At 42.2% G+C, this 14,641-nt stretch overlaps 1 protein-coding gene across 1 annotated transcript in view; it reads left to right on the plus strand.

Moving 5' to 3' along the window:
* Positions 1 to 13,995, plus strand: part of CDK5RAP1 (CDK5 regulatory subunit associated protein 1) — a 46,507-nt gene extending 32,512 nt beyond the window's left edge. The window contains 2 exon segments of the mRNA XM_029220634.1: positions 9,101 to 9,241; positions 13,734 to 13,995. Of these exon segments, the coding sequence (XP_029076467.1) occupies positions 9,101 to 9,241; positions 13,734 to 13,814 (222 nt within the window). The 3' untranslated portion in view covers positions 13,815 to 13,995.
* The last annotated feature ends 646 nt before the right edge of the window (positions 13,996 to 14,641 follow it).

Raw genomic sequence — 14,641 nt, forward strand, 5'->3', positions numbered from 1 at the left:
TTTTGTATCCTGCAACTTTACCAAATTCATTGATTAGCTCTAGTAGTTTTCTGGTGGCATCTTTAGGATTCTCTATGTATAGTATCATGTCATCTGCAAACAGTGACAGCTTTACTTCTTCTTTTCTGATTTGGATTCCTTTTATTTCCTTTTCTTCTCTGATTGCTGTGGCTAAAACTTCCAAAGCTGTGTTGAATAAGAGTGGTGAGAGTGGGCAACCTTGTCTTGTTCCTGATCTTAGTGGAAATGCTTTCAGTTTTTCACCATTGAGGACGATGTTGGCTGTGGGTTTGTCATACATGGCCTTTATTACGTTGAGGAAAGTTCCCTCTGTGCCTACTTTCTGGAGGGTTTTTATCATAAATAGGTGTTGAATTTTGTCGAAAGCTTTCTCTGCATCTATTGAGATGACCATATGGTTTTTCTCCTTCAATTTGTTAATGTGGTGTATCACATTGATTGATTTGCGTATATTGAAGAATCCTTGCATTCCTGGAATAAACCCCACTTGGTCATGGTGTATGATCCTTTTAATGTGTTGTTGCATTCTGTTTGCTAGTATTTTGTTGAGAGGATTTTTGCATCTATGTTCATCAGTGATATTGGCCTGTAGTTTTCTTTCTTTGTGACATCCTTGTCTGGTTTTGGTGTCAGGGTGATGGTGGCCTCGTAGAATGAGTTTGGGAGTGTTCCTCCCTCTGCTATATTTTGGAAAAGTTTGCGAAGGATAGGTGTTAGCTCTTCTCTAAATGTTTGATAGAATTCATCTGTGAAGCCATCTGGTCCTAGGCTTTTGTTTGTTGGAAGATTTTTAATCACAGTTTCAATTTCAGTGCTTATGATTGGTCTGTTCATATTTTCTATTTCTTCCTGATTCAGTCTTGGCAGGTTGTGCATTTCTAAGAATTTGTCCATTTCTTCCAGGTTGTCCATTTTATTGGCATAGAGTTGCTTGTAGTAACCTCTCATGATCTTTTGTATTTCTGCAGTGTCAGTTGTTACTTCTTTTTCATTTCTAATTCTATTGATTTGAGTCTTCTCCCTTTTTTTCTTGATGAGTCCGGCTAATGGTTTATCAATTTTGTTTATCTTCTCAAAGAACCAGCTTTCAGTTTTATTGATCTTTGCTATCGTTTCCTTCTTTTTCATTTATTTCTGATCTGATCTTTATGATTTCTTTCTTTCTGCTAACTTTGGGGTTTATTTTATTCTTCTTTCTCTAATTGCTTTAGGTGCAAGGTTAGGTTGTTTATTCGAGATGTTTCCTGTTTCTTAAGGTAGGATTGTATGGCTATAAACTTCCCTCTTAGCACTGCTTTTGCTGCATCCTATAGGTTTTGGGTCGTCATGTCTCCATTGTTATTTGTTTCTAGGTATTTTTTGATTTCCTCTTTGATTTCTTCAGTGATCACTTCATTATTAAATAGTGTATTGTTTAGCCTCCATGTGTTTGTTTTTTTTACAGATGTTTTCCTGTAATTGATATCTAGCGTGTGGTTGGAAAAGATACTTGATACAATTTCAATTTTCTTAAATTTACCAAGGCTTGATTTGTGACCCAAGATATCTATCCTGGAGAATGTTCCATGAGCACTTGAGAAAAATGTGTATTCTGTTGTTTTTGGATGGAATGTCCTATAAATATCAATTAAGTCCATATTGTTTAATGTATCATTTAAAGCTTGTGTTTCCTTATTTATTTTCATTTTGGATGATCTGTCCATTGGTGAAAGTGGGGTGTTAAAGTCCCCTACTATGAATGTGTTACTGTCGATTTCCCGTTTTATGGCTGTTAGTATTTGCCTTATGTATTGAGGTGCTCCTATGTTGGGTGCATAAATATTTACAGTTGTTATATCTTCTTCTTGGATCGATCCCTTGATCATTATGTAGTGTCCTTCTTTGTCTCTTCTAATAGTCTTTATTTTAAAGTCTATTTTGTCTGATATGAGAATTGCTACTCCAGCTTTCTTTTGATTTCCATTTGCATGGAATATCTTTATCCATCCCCTCACTTTCAGTCTGTATGTGTCTCTAGGTCTGAAGTGGGTCTCTTGTAGACAGCATATATATGGGTCTTGTTTTTGTATCCATTCAGCCAGTCTGTGTCTTTTGGTGGGAGCATTTAATCCATTTACATTTAAGGTAGTTATCGATATGTATGTTCCTATTCCCATCTTCTTAATTGTTTTGGGTTTGTTATTGTAGGTCTTTTCCTTCTCTTGTGTTTCTTGCCTAGAGAAGATCCTTTAGCCTTTGTTATAAAGCTGGTGTGGTGGTGCTGAACTCTCTCAGCTTTTGCTTGTCTGTAAAGGTTTTAACCTTTCCATCAAATCTGAATGAGATCCTTGCTGGGTAGAGTAATCTTGTTGTAGGTTTTTCTCCTTCATCACTTTAAATATGTCCTGCCAGTCCCTTCTGGCTTGCAGAGTTTCTGCTGAAAGATCAGCTGTTAACCTTATGGGGATTCCCTTGTGTGTTATTTGTTGTTTTTCCCTTGCTGCTTTTAATATGTTTTCTTTGTATTTAATTTTTGACAGTTTGATTAATATGTGTCTTGGTGTGTTTCTCCTTTGATTTATCCTGTATGGGACTCTCTGTGCTTCCTGGACTTGATTAACTATTTCCTTTCCCATATTAGGGAAGTTTTCAACTATAATCTCTTCAAATATTTTCTCAGTCCCTTTCTTTTTCTCTTCGTCTTCTGGAACCCCTATAATTCGAATGTTGGTGCATTTAATGTTGTCCCAGAGGTCTCTGAGACTGTCCTCAGTTCTTTTCATTCTTTTTTCTTTATTCTGCTCTGCAATAGTTATTTCCACTATTTTATCTTCCAGGTCACTTATCCATTCTTCTGTCTCAGTTATTCTGCTATTGATCCCTTCTTGAGTATTTTTAATTTCATTTATTGTGTTGTTCATCATTGCTTGTTTCATCTTTAGTTCTTCTAGGTCCTTGTTAACTGTTTCTTGCATTTTGTCTATTCTCTTTCCAAGATTTTGGATCATCTTTACTATCATTATTCTGAATTCTTTTTCAGGTAGACTGCCTATTTCCTCTTCGTTAGGTCTGGTGGGTTTTTATCTTGCTCCTTCATCTGCTGTGTGTTTTTCTGTCTTCTCATTTTGCTTATCTTACTGTGTTTGGGGTCTCCTTTTTGCAGGCTGCAGGTTTGTAGTTTACGTTGTTTTTGGTGTCTGTCCCCAGTGGCTAAAGGTGGTTCAGTGGGTTGTGTAGGCTTCCTGGTGGAGGGGACTAGTGCCTGTGTTCTGGTGGATGAGGCTGGATCTTGTCTTTCTGGTGGGCAGGTCCACGTCTGGTGGTGTGTTTTCGGGTGTCTGTGGACTTATTATGATTTTAGGCAGCCTCTCTGCAATGGGTGGGGTTGTGTTCCTGTCTTGCTAGTTGTTTGGCATAGGGTGTCCAGCACTGTAGCTTGCTGGTCATTGAGTGAAGCTGGGTGTTGGTGTTGAGATGGAGATTGCTGGGAGATTTTCGCCATTTGATATTACGTGGAGCTGGGAGGTCTCTTGTGGACCGGTGTCCTGAAGTTGGCTCTCCCACCTCAGAGGCACAGCACTGACTCCTGGCTGCAGCACCAAGAGCCTTTCATCCACATGGCTCAGAATAAAAGGGAGAAAAAGTAGAAAGAAAGGAAGAGGATAAAATAAAATAAAGTAAGGTAAAATAAAATAGTTATTAAAATAAAAAAATAATTATTGAGAAAAAAATTTTTTAAAAATTAAAAACAAAAACAGATGGATAGAACCCTAGGACAAATGGTGAAAGCAAAGCTATACAGACAAAATCTCACACAGAAGCATACACATACACACTCACAAAAAGAGGAAAAGGGGAAAAAATAATAAATCTTGCTCTCAAAGCCCGCCTCCTCAATTTGGGATGATTCGTTGTCTATTCAGGTATTCCACAGATGCAGGGCACATCAAGTTGATTGTGGAGATTTAATCCGCTGTTCCTGAGGCTGCTGGGAGAGATTTCCCTTTCTCTTCTTTGTTCGCACAGCTCCCGAGGTTCAGCTTTGGATTTGTCCCTGCCTCTGCGTGTAGGTCGCCGGAGGGCGTCTGTTCTTCGCTCAGACCGGACGAGGTTAAAGGAGCCGCTGATTCAGGGGCTCTGGCTCACTCAGGCGGGGGGGAAGGAGGGGTACGGAGTGTGGGGCGAGCCTGCGGCGGCAGAGGCCGGCGTGACGTTGCACCAGCCTGAGGCGTGCCGTGCATTCTCCCGGGGAAGTTGTCACTGGATCCCGGGACCCTGGCAGTGGCGGGCTGCACAGGCTCCCCGGAAGCGAGATGTGGAGAGTGACCTGTGCTTGCACACAGGCTTCTTTGTGGCGGCAGCAGCAGCCTTAGCGTCTCATGCCCGTCTCTGGGGTCCGCACTGTTATCCACGGCTCGCGCCCGTCTCTGGAGCTCCTTTAAGCAGCGCTCTTAATCCCCTCTCCTCGCGCACCAGGAAACAAAGAGGGAAGAAAAAGTCTTTTGCCTCTTCGGCAGGTCCAGACTTTTTTCCGGACTCCCTCCCGGGTAGCCGTGGTGCACTAACCCCTTCAGGCTGTGTTCACGCTCGGACGGAAGCCCGAGCCTCATCTCCCAGCTCCGCCCGCCCCGGCGGGTGAGCAGACAAGCCTCTCGGGCTGGTGAGTGCTGGTCGGCACTGATCCCCTGTGCGGAAATGTCTCCGTTTTGCCCTCTGCGCCCTTGTTGCTGCGCTCTCTTCCGCGGCTCCGAAGCTTCCCCCCTCCGCCACCCGCAGTCTCCGCCCGCTAAGGGGCTTCTAGTGTGTGGAAACCTTTCCTCCTTCACGGCTCCCTCTCACTGGTGCAGGTCCCGTCCCTATTCTTTTGTCTCTGTTTATTCTTTTTTCTTTTGCCCTACCCAGGTACGTGAGGAGTTTCTTGCCTTTTGGGCGGTCTGAGGTCTTCTGCCAGCGTTCAGTAGGTGTTCTGTAGTTGTTGTTCCACGTATAGATGTATTTCTGATGTATCTGTGGGGAGGAATGTGATCTCCACGTCTTACTCTTCCGCCATCTTCCCCCTCTCCCTCCTGCCATCTTCCCCTTCTCCCTCCTTCACTTTTTCTTAGGGGAGACTTTCTTTCCTCCAGTCATGGCCAGTTCATTTATTTATTTTGGCTGCGCTGGGCAGCATGTGGGATCTTAGTTCCCCAACCAGGGATCGAACCTGTGCCCCTTGCAGTGGAAATGTGGAGTCTTGAGCACTGGACCACCAGGGAAGTCCCATGGCCAGCTTAAAACACCGGGTTGCTGTATTCAGTGTCAGAGAAGATGATAACGTCTGTATACCGAGCATTTACTATGTGCCAGAAACTGTGTACTTTACAGTCATCAGCACGTTGAGTCCCACCACAGTCCTTGGGGGTAGTGCTGTTATTACCTCACTTTTGTAGATGAAGAAAGGAGACTCAGAGAAGTGGGAATAACTTCCCCAAGGTCACACAGCTAGTGTGGCAGAGCCAGAATTTGACCCATATCTGTCTCATTCTGTAGCCTATAAGTACCCCCCCTTTTCAAATTATGGAGAATCTAAAAAAAAAAAAAAAAAAGGTATAGAGAGGATAGTGAATGCCCACGTACCCATTAACGAGCCTCAGCAATTTGTTAATACAGTGTTAATCATGGCTGATCTTGTTTCATCTCTACTGCCCCCACTGAGTTGTTTTGAAGCAAGTACAAGGTATATTATTTTGTCAGTAATTATTTCAGTATATATCTCTAAAAGATGACTCTTTTTTAAAATAGACATAATGTGACTATCATATTTGAAATAATTGACAGTAGTTTCTTAATATTATCAAATATGTAGTTGATGTTCCAGTTTCCCTCTTTGTCTTATAAATGTTCTTTTATGGTTGGTTTGTTCAAATCATGGAACATGAACACTCTGTCTTTTAAAAAATTTATTGTAAAACAGTCGCAAACTTGTAGAAAAGTAGCAGTATAGTACTTTTTTCTTTGAAGCTTTTGAGAGTAAGTTGCCCTGGTGCCCCCAATTCCCCAAATACTGCAGTGTGTATTTTGTGCAAACAGGAGCATTCTCCTGTACAACTGTAGTACAACCATCAGAATCAGAAAATTAAGCTTGTTAGATTACTACCATCCAGTCCTTAGACCCCCATTTAAATTCTCCACTTGGCTCAGAACTGTCATTGATAAGAAAAAGATTTAGTTTAGTATTACATGTTGTGTTAGTTGTCATTTTATCACTTTTTAGAAATTTGATGTGTCTTGGCATGACTTTCTTTGTGTTTTGTTTCGTATATGTTGAGGCTACTTAGTTTGTGAGTTTATAATTTTCATCAAATTTGGAAAATTTTCATTTACTATTCTTCAGATATTTTTTCTGTACTCCTCCTTCCTGCCACCCGTCGCCTGCCCCCCGTTTCTTCTCTCCTTCTCCAGTCACCTATATGTCCAACCACTTGATATTGTGTCATAGGACACTGAGGCTGTTCAGTTTTTTTTCTCTTTTTTATATCTGTGTTTCATTTTAAATAGTTTCTATTTTTCTGTCTTCAGGTTCATTATTCTTTTCTTTGGCAGTGTCTCATTTGCTATTATGTATTGAATTAAAAATTTTAGATCGTATATTTTTCATCTCTGTAAGTTACATTTGGTTTTTTTAAAATATCTTCTGCTTCTCTTCTGTGTTCTTATTTTCTTTTGAAACTTAGTATTTGAGCCTAATTATAATAGCTGGTTTAATTTCTTTGTGATAATTCCATCACTGCTATCATTTCTAGGTCTGTTTCTATTGACTGACTTTTTTTTTTTTTGTGTGGTATGCGGGCCTCTCACTGTTGTGGCCTCTCCCGTTGCGGAGCGCAGGCTCCGGATGTGCAGGCTCAGCGGCCATGGCTCACAGGCCTAGCCACACTGCGGCATGTGGGATCGTCCTGGACCAGGGCATGAACCCGTGTCCCCTGCATTGGCAGGCGGACTCTCAACCACTGTGCCACCAGGGAAGCTCCTACTGACTGACTTTTCTCTTGATTATGAGTCACATTTTTCTGCTTCTAGGCATATCTAGTGATTTTTGATTGGATGTTGGACATTATGTTGTCAGACATTATCTTTGATTGTCTGGGTTTTGTGTTGGGCTTTGTTCTGATAAGCAGTTTTGTTACTTGTTGTTTGTAGTTTTGTTTGATCCTTTCAAGGTTTTTTTTTTTTTTAATTGGGGTATAGTTGCTTTACAATGTTGTTAGTTTCTGTTGTACAACGAAGTGAATCAGCTATATGTATACATATATCCTCTCCCTCTTGGACTTCTCTCCTACCGCCCACCCCTATCCCACCCATCTAGGTTATCACAGAGCACTGAGCTGAGCTCCCTGTGCTATACAGCAGGTTCCCACTAGCTATCTGTTTTACACATGGTAGTGTATATATCAATGCTAATCTCCCAATTCATCTCACCCTCCCCTTCCCCCCTGTGTCCACATGTCCATTCTCTATGTCTGCCTCTCTGTTCCTGCCCTGCAGATAGGTTCATCTGTACCATTTTTCTAGATTCCACACATTGCACCAGTCAGAATGGCCATCAAGTCTTGTTTTTAATCTTTGCTAGAAAAGTTTTTTTATTCTAGGGATAGTTTAGTCTTAGTACTACTTATGGCTCTTCTAGAGTTGTTACTGCGTGTCCCAAGGAATCAGTGAGGACTATTTGGTGGTAGGTCAGATGATTCCTAGCCCTTTGTGAGATCTGGGAGCTAACCAGCTGGCAGTTCCCAGGTTACTTTCTTTGTCTGACATCATGGATTTTTGCTCCACACAGGGACGTATTATTATTCAGCAAAGACTCAGAGGGCCGCTATGCACATTTCTACAGCTCTTTTTCTGCTTAGCTCCCTCCTCTCTCGAACTTGCTCCACAATTTCCAGCTATTGCAGGCTCCCTGGACTTTGATCCAACTTTCCTCAATTCAGAGAGAACCACCATGCTCTGCCTTGAGATCTCCCTCCCTGCTTTGCATTCTCTGGTCTGGCACATGTCTTCTGGTAGAATGCAGGGGTGATTGAAGGGCTCGCCCCATTTGTTTTCCTTCTCTTGGGAATCATAGTTTTGCAAATCAGTTGTCCAATATCTGAAAATAGATGTCTCATATATTTTGTCCAGTTTCCTGGTTATTTAAGGCCTGAGGATAAATTTGGTTTTTGTCACTTCATCATGATTGGAGCAGAAAGACTTGGGTATGTTCTGGAAATTAATACCATCATACTGGTTTTAGTATTCTCCTGGCCCAGTCTTTTGCATGTTGTGATGGAGACTCTGGCTTCCAGTCTGCCTATTCACTGGGACAAGTAACCCAGGCCAGACAACCCCAGAACATTCCTGAGACTATGAGAGTCTGAGACTATGAGACTCTGTGAAGTGAGAGTCCTTTTGCCAAGTGTATCACCCCTATGTCCTTGGCATCAGGCCTGTTGGAGGTCCATTCCCGCTAAAGGTAATTTTGTAATCAAAGACTCATTGATTGAATCATATATTGTCAGAAAATTTTATTGAGCTTCTGTTGTGTGCTATTTACTGCCCTTGTTGGTGAAGCAGCAGTAAAGCACTTAGTCTTGTGATTCCTTGGTTAAGAAATGCTCTATGGGGACTTCCCTGGTGGCACAGTGTTAAGAATCTGCCTGCCAATGCAGGGGACATGGGTTCGAGCTCTGGTCCGGGAAGATCCCACATGCTGCAGAGCAGCTAAGCCCGTGCACCACAACTACTGAGCCTGCACTCTAGAGCCCGCGAGCCACAACTACTGAAGCCCCGTGTACCTAGAGCCCGTGCTCTGAAGCAAGAGAAGCCACCGCAATGAGAAGCCCACTGCAACGAAGAGTAGCCCCCACTTGCTGCAACTAGAGAAAGCCCGCATGTAGCAGCAAAGACCCAATGCAGCCAAAAATAAATAACTAAATAATTAAAAAAAAAAAAAAAAAGAGGTACCATACTTAAAAAAAAAAAAAAAAAAAAGAAATGCTCTATGGGTCAGACCCCTGGGGATCTGAGACAGACCAAGAACTGATGACTGTGACAGACTCATAACCTCTCCTCTGTTCTTTTGCAGCTCAGTAAACGCTCTGCCACTGACCTGTATGGCCGGAATGATGGAAACCTTAAGGTGATCTTTCCTGATGTAGCGATGGAGGATGTCACTAACCCTGAGCTTAGGGTCCAAGCCCAGCCTGGGGACTATGTGCTGGTGAAGGTAAGGTATCCTTTTGCACTGTTGACTTGCACTGTGAAGTGGGTATTGGATTGGATAATTTGGGGGAATGAAATTTTTTTATGGAGAAATTCTTTAGTAAAATAAAAATCTCTTCTCAACCTGACCAATGGAAGGGCACTTGAATTGAATTTTAGCCTGCTCCAAACTAGGCTTTCTGTTTTTCTTCTCTCCTGCCCTGAAAGGGTTCTTTCTGGGAATTTGGTGAGGTTGGGATACATAGTGGCAAGTAGTTTCCTGCTGCAGAGAGGCCAGGAAGTATAAGTGATTTTAAGTGAGTTGATAGTTCTCTCTGTCAGAGATCAGCGTGCCCTTCAAGGTCTCTGATGCTGCAGGCATCCCTAACTTACGTGTGCTCCAGTTTCCTGCATCCCTTCCCTGGACTAACAGGTCTAGTTGAATGGCTGTGGGATTTTCCCTTTCTCCCGCTCCCCATTTCACTGAGGATATTCCTCATTTCTTCCCTCCTTCATGAGTTTCTTCCTTCTTCGTTTTCTTCCTACACTACCACAGGTCTGCTACTGCCATCTTCCTTTTTTCCCTCATGTTCACTTTGCCCCAGAGCCAGAGACTGGCAGGACACGTACTGATGAAGTGGGCAGGAGTAAGACCACTTTTCCAACACTGAACTTTGAAGCATCTGCAAAGAGAGAGGTGGCGAGAGGGTGATGCTTCTGCTGATGTGTTCAGTGTTATGTCCTCCACCCTGTTCCTTAGTGCCTTACCCTCTCCTCTGCTTTCTGTCCTTGCTCTTCATCACCTCCCTCTGGAGTCATGGGAGCCATGGTTCACGGTGTGCAGCTGAGGGAGGCTCATTCCCCTGGCATGTAACTTCTGTAGATTGGCCTGGAAATTTTACCAGCGCTCAGAACTTTTCTGTTCTGTCCATCTAACAAAAACAGTGATTTTTCATGTTGGGGACTTGATGATCCCCTTCCTTTCTGGCCTTGTCCTGACTGGGGATTGTCTTACTTTCAGCATTACCTAGAGATTTCCTAAATGAAGTAATTCCTACTAGGCAACAACGTGATTGATCTGGAAACAGTCTCTCATAGGCTTTTCTACTTGTTCATTCTTTCTTTTTGACACTGTCTTGTTTTCTTCTTTGTCTTCTGAATATTTGCTTCTTTGATTTTCAGTTACTTTTTCATACCTCTTCCTATTCTCTTTCTACTATAGATAAGGGTTATTTGCAAGATGAGTTTGGTGGTATGGGTTGTAATGTTAGTATGATATTCTTTTGTAAAATGGAAAAATTCCATTTGTCAAGAAAGATAGAAAGGTGATACTTGGGACTCTTTTTTTGTTCCGATACTTATGTTACTTGGGACTCTTTTTTGATGCGAAGTGACATAAACCCCACAAGTGAGATTTAGTGAAAGGATCAGAATGAAAGAGAAGATGTGGAACCAGGGGTCTGTTGGATTTTTCTGTCACTTTTCTCATCTTTCTCTACTTAAGAGTCCCCAGACTGTGCTAGACCCATTTCCTCATAAATTTCATTTTCTTATCTCCCTTTCTTCTATGGTGCTTATTTGGCTAAACTCCAACCCTGGTGAAAGTGGTTATCTGCTTACTCTGCAGCCGCACCCTAGCAGCTGAACATTGTTGGGGAAGAGCACACAGTTAATCTTTATTACATAGATTAGGTCAGATGATGGGGATTGAAAACTCAAAATACGGTGGCTTAAATAAGGTAGGAGTTCTCTTTGTCATAAAAATCTAGATATAGAAGGTCCAGGACTGGTGATTGTGATGGCTCCATGATCACCAAGGGTCTAGGCTCCTTTTGTCTTTTGCTCTGCTGTGTGTGGCCTCCATTCTCAAGGTTACCTTATGATTCAGGTTGGCTGTTCCAGCAGCCATGTCCTAGCTAGTAGCAAGCAGGAAGAAGAAAGGTGAAGGGCTTGCCCTCTTTCTTTTAGGACAGTTTGCAGAAGTTGCACATACTATTTCCACCATGGTAACACACCACGCCAGGCTGCGAAGAAGCTGAGAAGCGTGGTCTTCATTCTGAATGACGATGTGCCCAGTTAAAAATTGGGAGTTCTGAGGAGTAACTGAGGAAGAACAGGAGAACTGTTGGGGGACAAATAACAGTCTCTTCACATAAACCAACTGCACTCAGTTCACATTCATGCCATAAAACTCAAATGAATGGCGCTGAAATCCTAATCCTACTGTACTTCCCCAGTAAAGTAACTTCTCCACTCTCATTCTCCCTAAATCTTCGCTCACTTATCTAAATCCTAGTCTCAGCTGATGTTTGCCTCATATTTCATAGAGAAAATCGATACAATCAGGTGAAATCTCATTGTCTCATCATTATTTCCACCAGCTCACTCACATCTCCGCCTGTCCACGCTATCTGCTCATGTGGGACTGTGTAGGAAGTGTCTGCGTCTTCTGTCACGCTGCTCCTTGTGCTTTTGCTTCCATCCATTCACTTCCTCTCCAGATTTGCATTTGTCTCCTTTCTTTCTTGCATCCTAAACTTAATGTGGCCAAAATAGAATGAATTCTTCCCACTTTCCTGCAGTTATCTTCTTTTCAAGTCTCCTCCATCTCAGCAAGTGGCACCACTCAGTTGCTCAAACCAAAAATACAGGAATCATCCTAGATACTTACTTTCCTGTACTCCCCATCAGTAGTTCATCTGTTTCAGCTCTACCTGTGGAATGTATCTGGGACCTGACTGTTTCTTTCCTTCTCTAAGCCATCATCATTTCTTGGTTGGTAGATTAGAGCAGCCTCCTCACAGGTTTTCTGTTTCTGTATTTTGAAAATGAATTATTTATTGAAGCATATCATAAATGTAGAAAATTGCTCACAAGTGTACTACTTGATGAATCATCACAAAGTGACCCTACCCATGTGAATACCACCTGAATTAAGAAACAAAATATTTTCAGAACTCCCCAAACCCCGTCATGTTCCTACCAGTTACTCTTTTCCCCTGCATCCTAATTTCTAATACCATAGTTCAGTTTTGCTTGTTTTTGATATAAAATTGAATCATACAGTGTATATATATATATATATATATATATATATATATATAAACATCTTTATTGGAGTATAATTGCTCTAATACAGTGTATATTTTTGATGCATGGATATTGTGCAATTCATCCATGATTATATTTATCCATATTATATGAATATACCACAATTTATATATTGGTCATTTTGGTTGTTTCCAGTTTGGAGCTATTATGAATAGAATTGCTACGACTATGCCTGTGTTTTAGTGCAAGTATATATTCATTTCTATAGGGTATATGGTTTGGAATTGCTGTGTAACAGGGTGTGTATAATAGAAATAGCCAAAATGGTTGTACCAGTTTACACTCCTACCAACAGTACCTGAGAATTTCAGAGGCTTCATATTCCTGTTTCCATTCTTGCCCTCTAGTCGTTCTGCCCCATAGAAGTCAGTGTGACCTTTCTAAATCAGATCACTCACTCATCTGCTTAAGCCCCACAGTGATTTCTCATTGGAGCCAGCATAAAATGCAGGGTGTCCATGGCCTTTTGTGATCTTCCCCAGCTACCTTTCCTCATATGCCCTGTACTCTTTTTATTCTCTTTCCTCTAGTCTTGGTGACCTCCTTTTTGCCCCTCAGACCTAGTTCTAGTGTCAGGGACTGCGCACATGCTGTGTTGCTTAGGAGGCTCTTGATTTTTGCCTGGCTGCCTTCTTTTAAACCTTCAAGTTCTCTTAAATGTCATCTCTTTGAGAGGCCCACTGTAGTGCTGAAAGCAGCTTCCCTCTGCCTTGCTTTTTTCACTGTTTACATTAGCCCATTTTATCTTCATAGCACTTTTTAGTGCCTGAAATAATTTTCGTTTGTTTATATATTGTCTGTCTTCTCTTGAAAGCTCTTTTGAGGGTAGGAACAACGTCTGTTTTGTTCTTCTTGATATCTCTAGCACGTAGGACAGTTCCTAGAACACGATAGGCACTAAATAAATATTAACTAATGGACTGACTCATTCTTATGGTCAGAAATGAGGCCTCTGGTAATTTTGGGGGTCACATGCTTTCAGCTCTCAATTAGAGAAAAAAGAGAGCCTTTCTCACCAAATATTGGCCATAAATATCTTAAGGAGGAATTTGACTGGTACAGGCTGGATCACAGCTTACCTCTGGGATTAGGAGGGGCAGGCTCTGTGATAGGCAGCTCACACCTGAACCTTATGATTGCCTCTGGGAAGAAGCCATCTCCCAAGAGAAAAGGGAGATGTGGCTGTTTGGGAATGACCTATTTTGGACTTCTTAACTTATATGCATTAGCATTGTATCAAACATCTCTTCCTCTAAGCATTGGGGGCACAGAGGAACCATGCAGTCTCTGCTGGCCTGTTATCTCCATTAGATTCCTTTTGGTGGCCTCTCCTCTGGATGATTCACATTAAGTCCCTGTAGTTCAGTCCTGGTTACCTTGCCTTCTTCTGACTGGTTTTCTTTCAGATCACCTCAGCCAGCTCTCAGACACTTAAAGGACATGTTCTCTGCAGGACCACTCTGAAGGACTCTGCAGCATATTGCTGACCTGAGTAGTTGGCCTCTCATTCCTTCCCAGCAGGAAGAGAGAGATGACTGGTCACTAATGAAAGAGAAGCTTTGGAGACAAGCTGTAGGTGGTGAAGCAACTTTCTATGAAATGGAAAATGCATTTCTTTGCTCCTTTGTGAACAGCTTTTACAGTCATTAAATTTACCTAAACTAAAGTGGTCCCTTTTTATCTACTTTTACTTCATTTTTGCCTTGGTTATTGTCTCTGAGATTTTCCCTATAGTTTCTGGATTAAGTGTTTCCCAGCCCGATTTCTACCAGAAAACCTCTCTGGTTTTCTCCCATGTACCCTAGGAATTAGAGACTGAAGGGGAGGCGAAGGTGGAGAGAACCATTTGCTTAGCAAAAACTGCTCTAGATCTTTCTAACATTTTGGTTTGATAACATTGACTTAGCTGCCTGTCTCCTCACTTTATTCTCATATTTTACCTGAGAATTTCCCTCATGGACCCCTTTTTTAGCCTGTCAGTTCATTCTTTTTTTTTTTTTTTTTTTTTTTTTTGTGGTACACGGGCCTCTCACTGTTGCGGCCCCTCCCACTGTAGAGCACAGGCTCCGGACGCGCAGGCTCAGCGGCCATGGCTCACGGGCCCAGCCGCTCCGCGGCATGTGGGATCTTCCCGGACTGGGGCACGAACCTGTGTCCTCTGCATCGGCGGGCAGATTCTCAACCACTGCGCCACCAGGGAAGACCCTGTCAGTTCATTCTTTACCTTCAGGTCTGACAGCACTTGGAGTTTAGAAAGCATCATTACCTTATAGTAGGCTCTGAGGAGTCATTTTTGGCCCATTCACTACCAAGA

This window comes from Monodon monoceros, unplaced genomic scaffold (assembly GCF_005190385.1).
Source record: "Monodon monoceros isolate NGI ecotype Baffin Bay Population unplaced genomic scaffold, NGI_Narwhal_1 Super_Scaffold_13, whole genome shotgun sequence".
NCBI classification, from domain to species: domain Eukaryota; kingdom Metazoa; phylum Chordata; class Mammalia; order Artiodactyla; family Monodontidae; genus Monodon; species Monodon monoceros.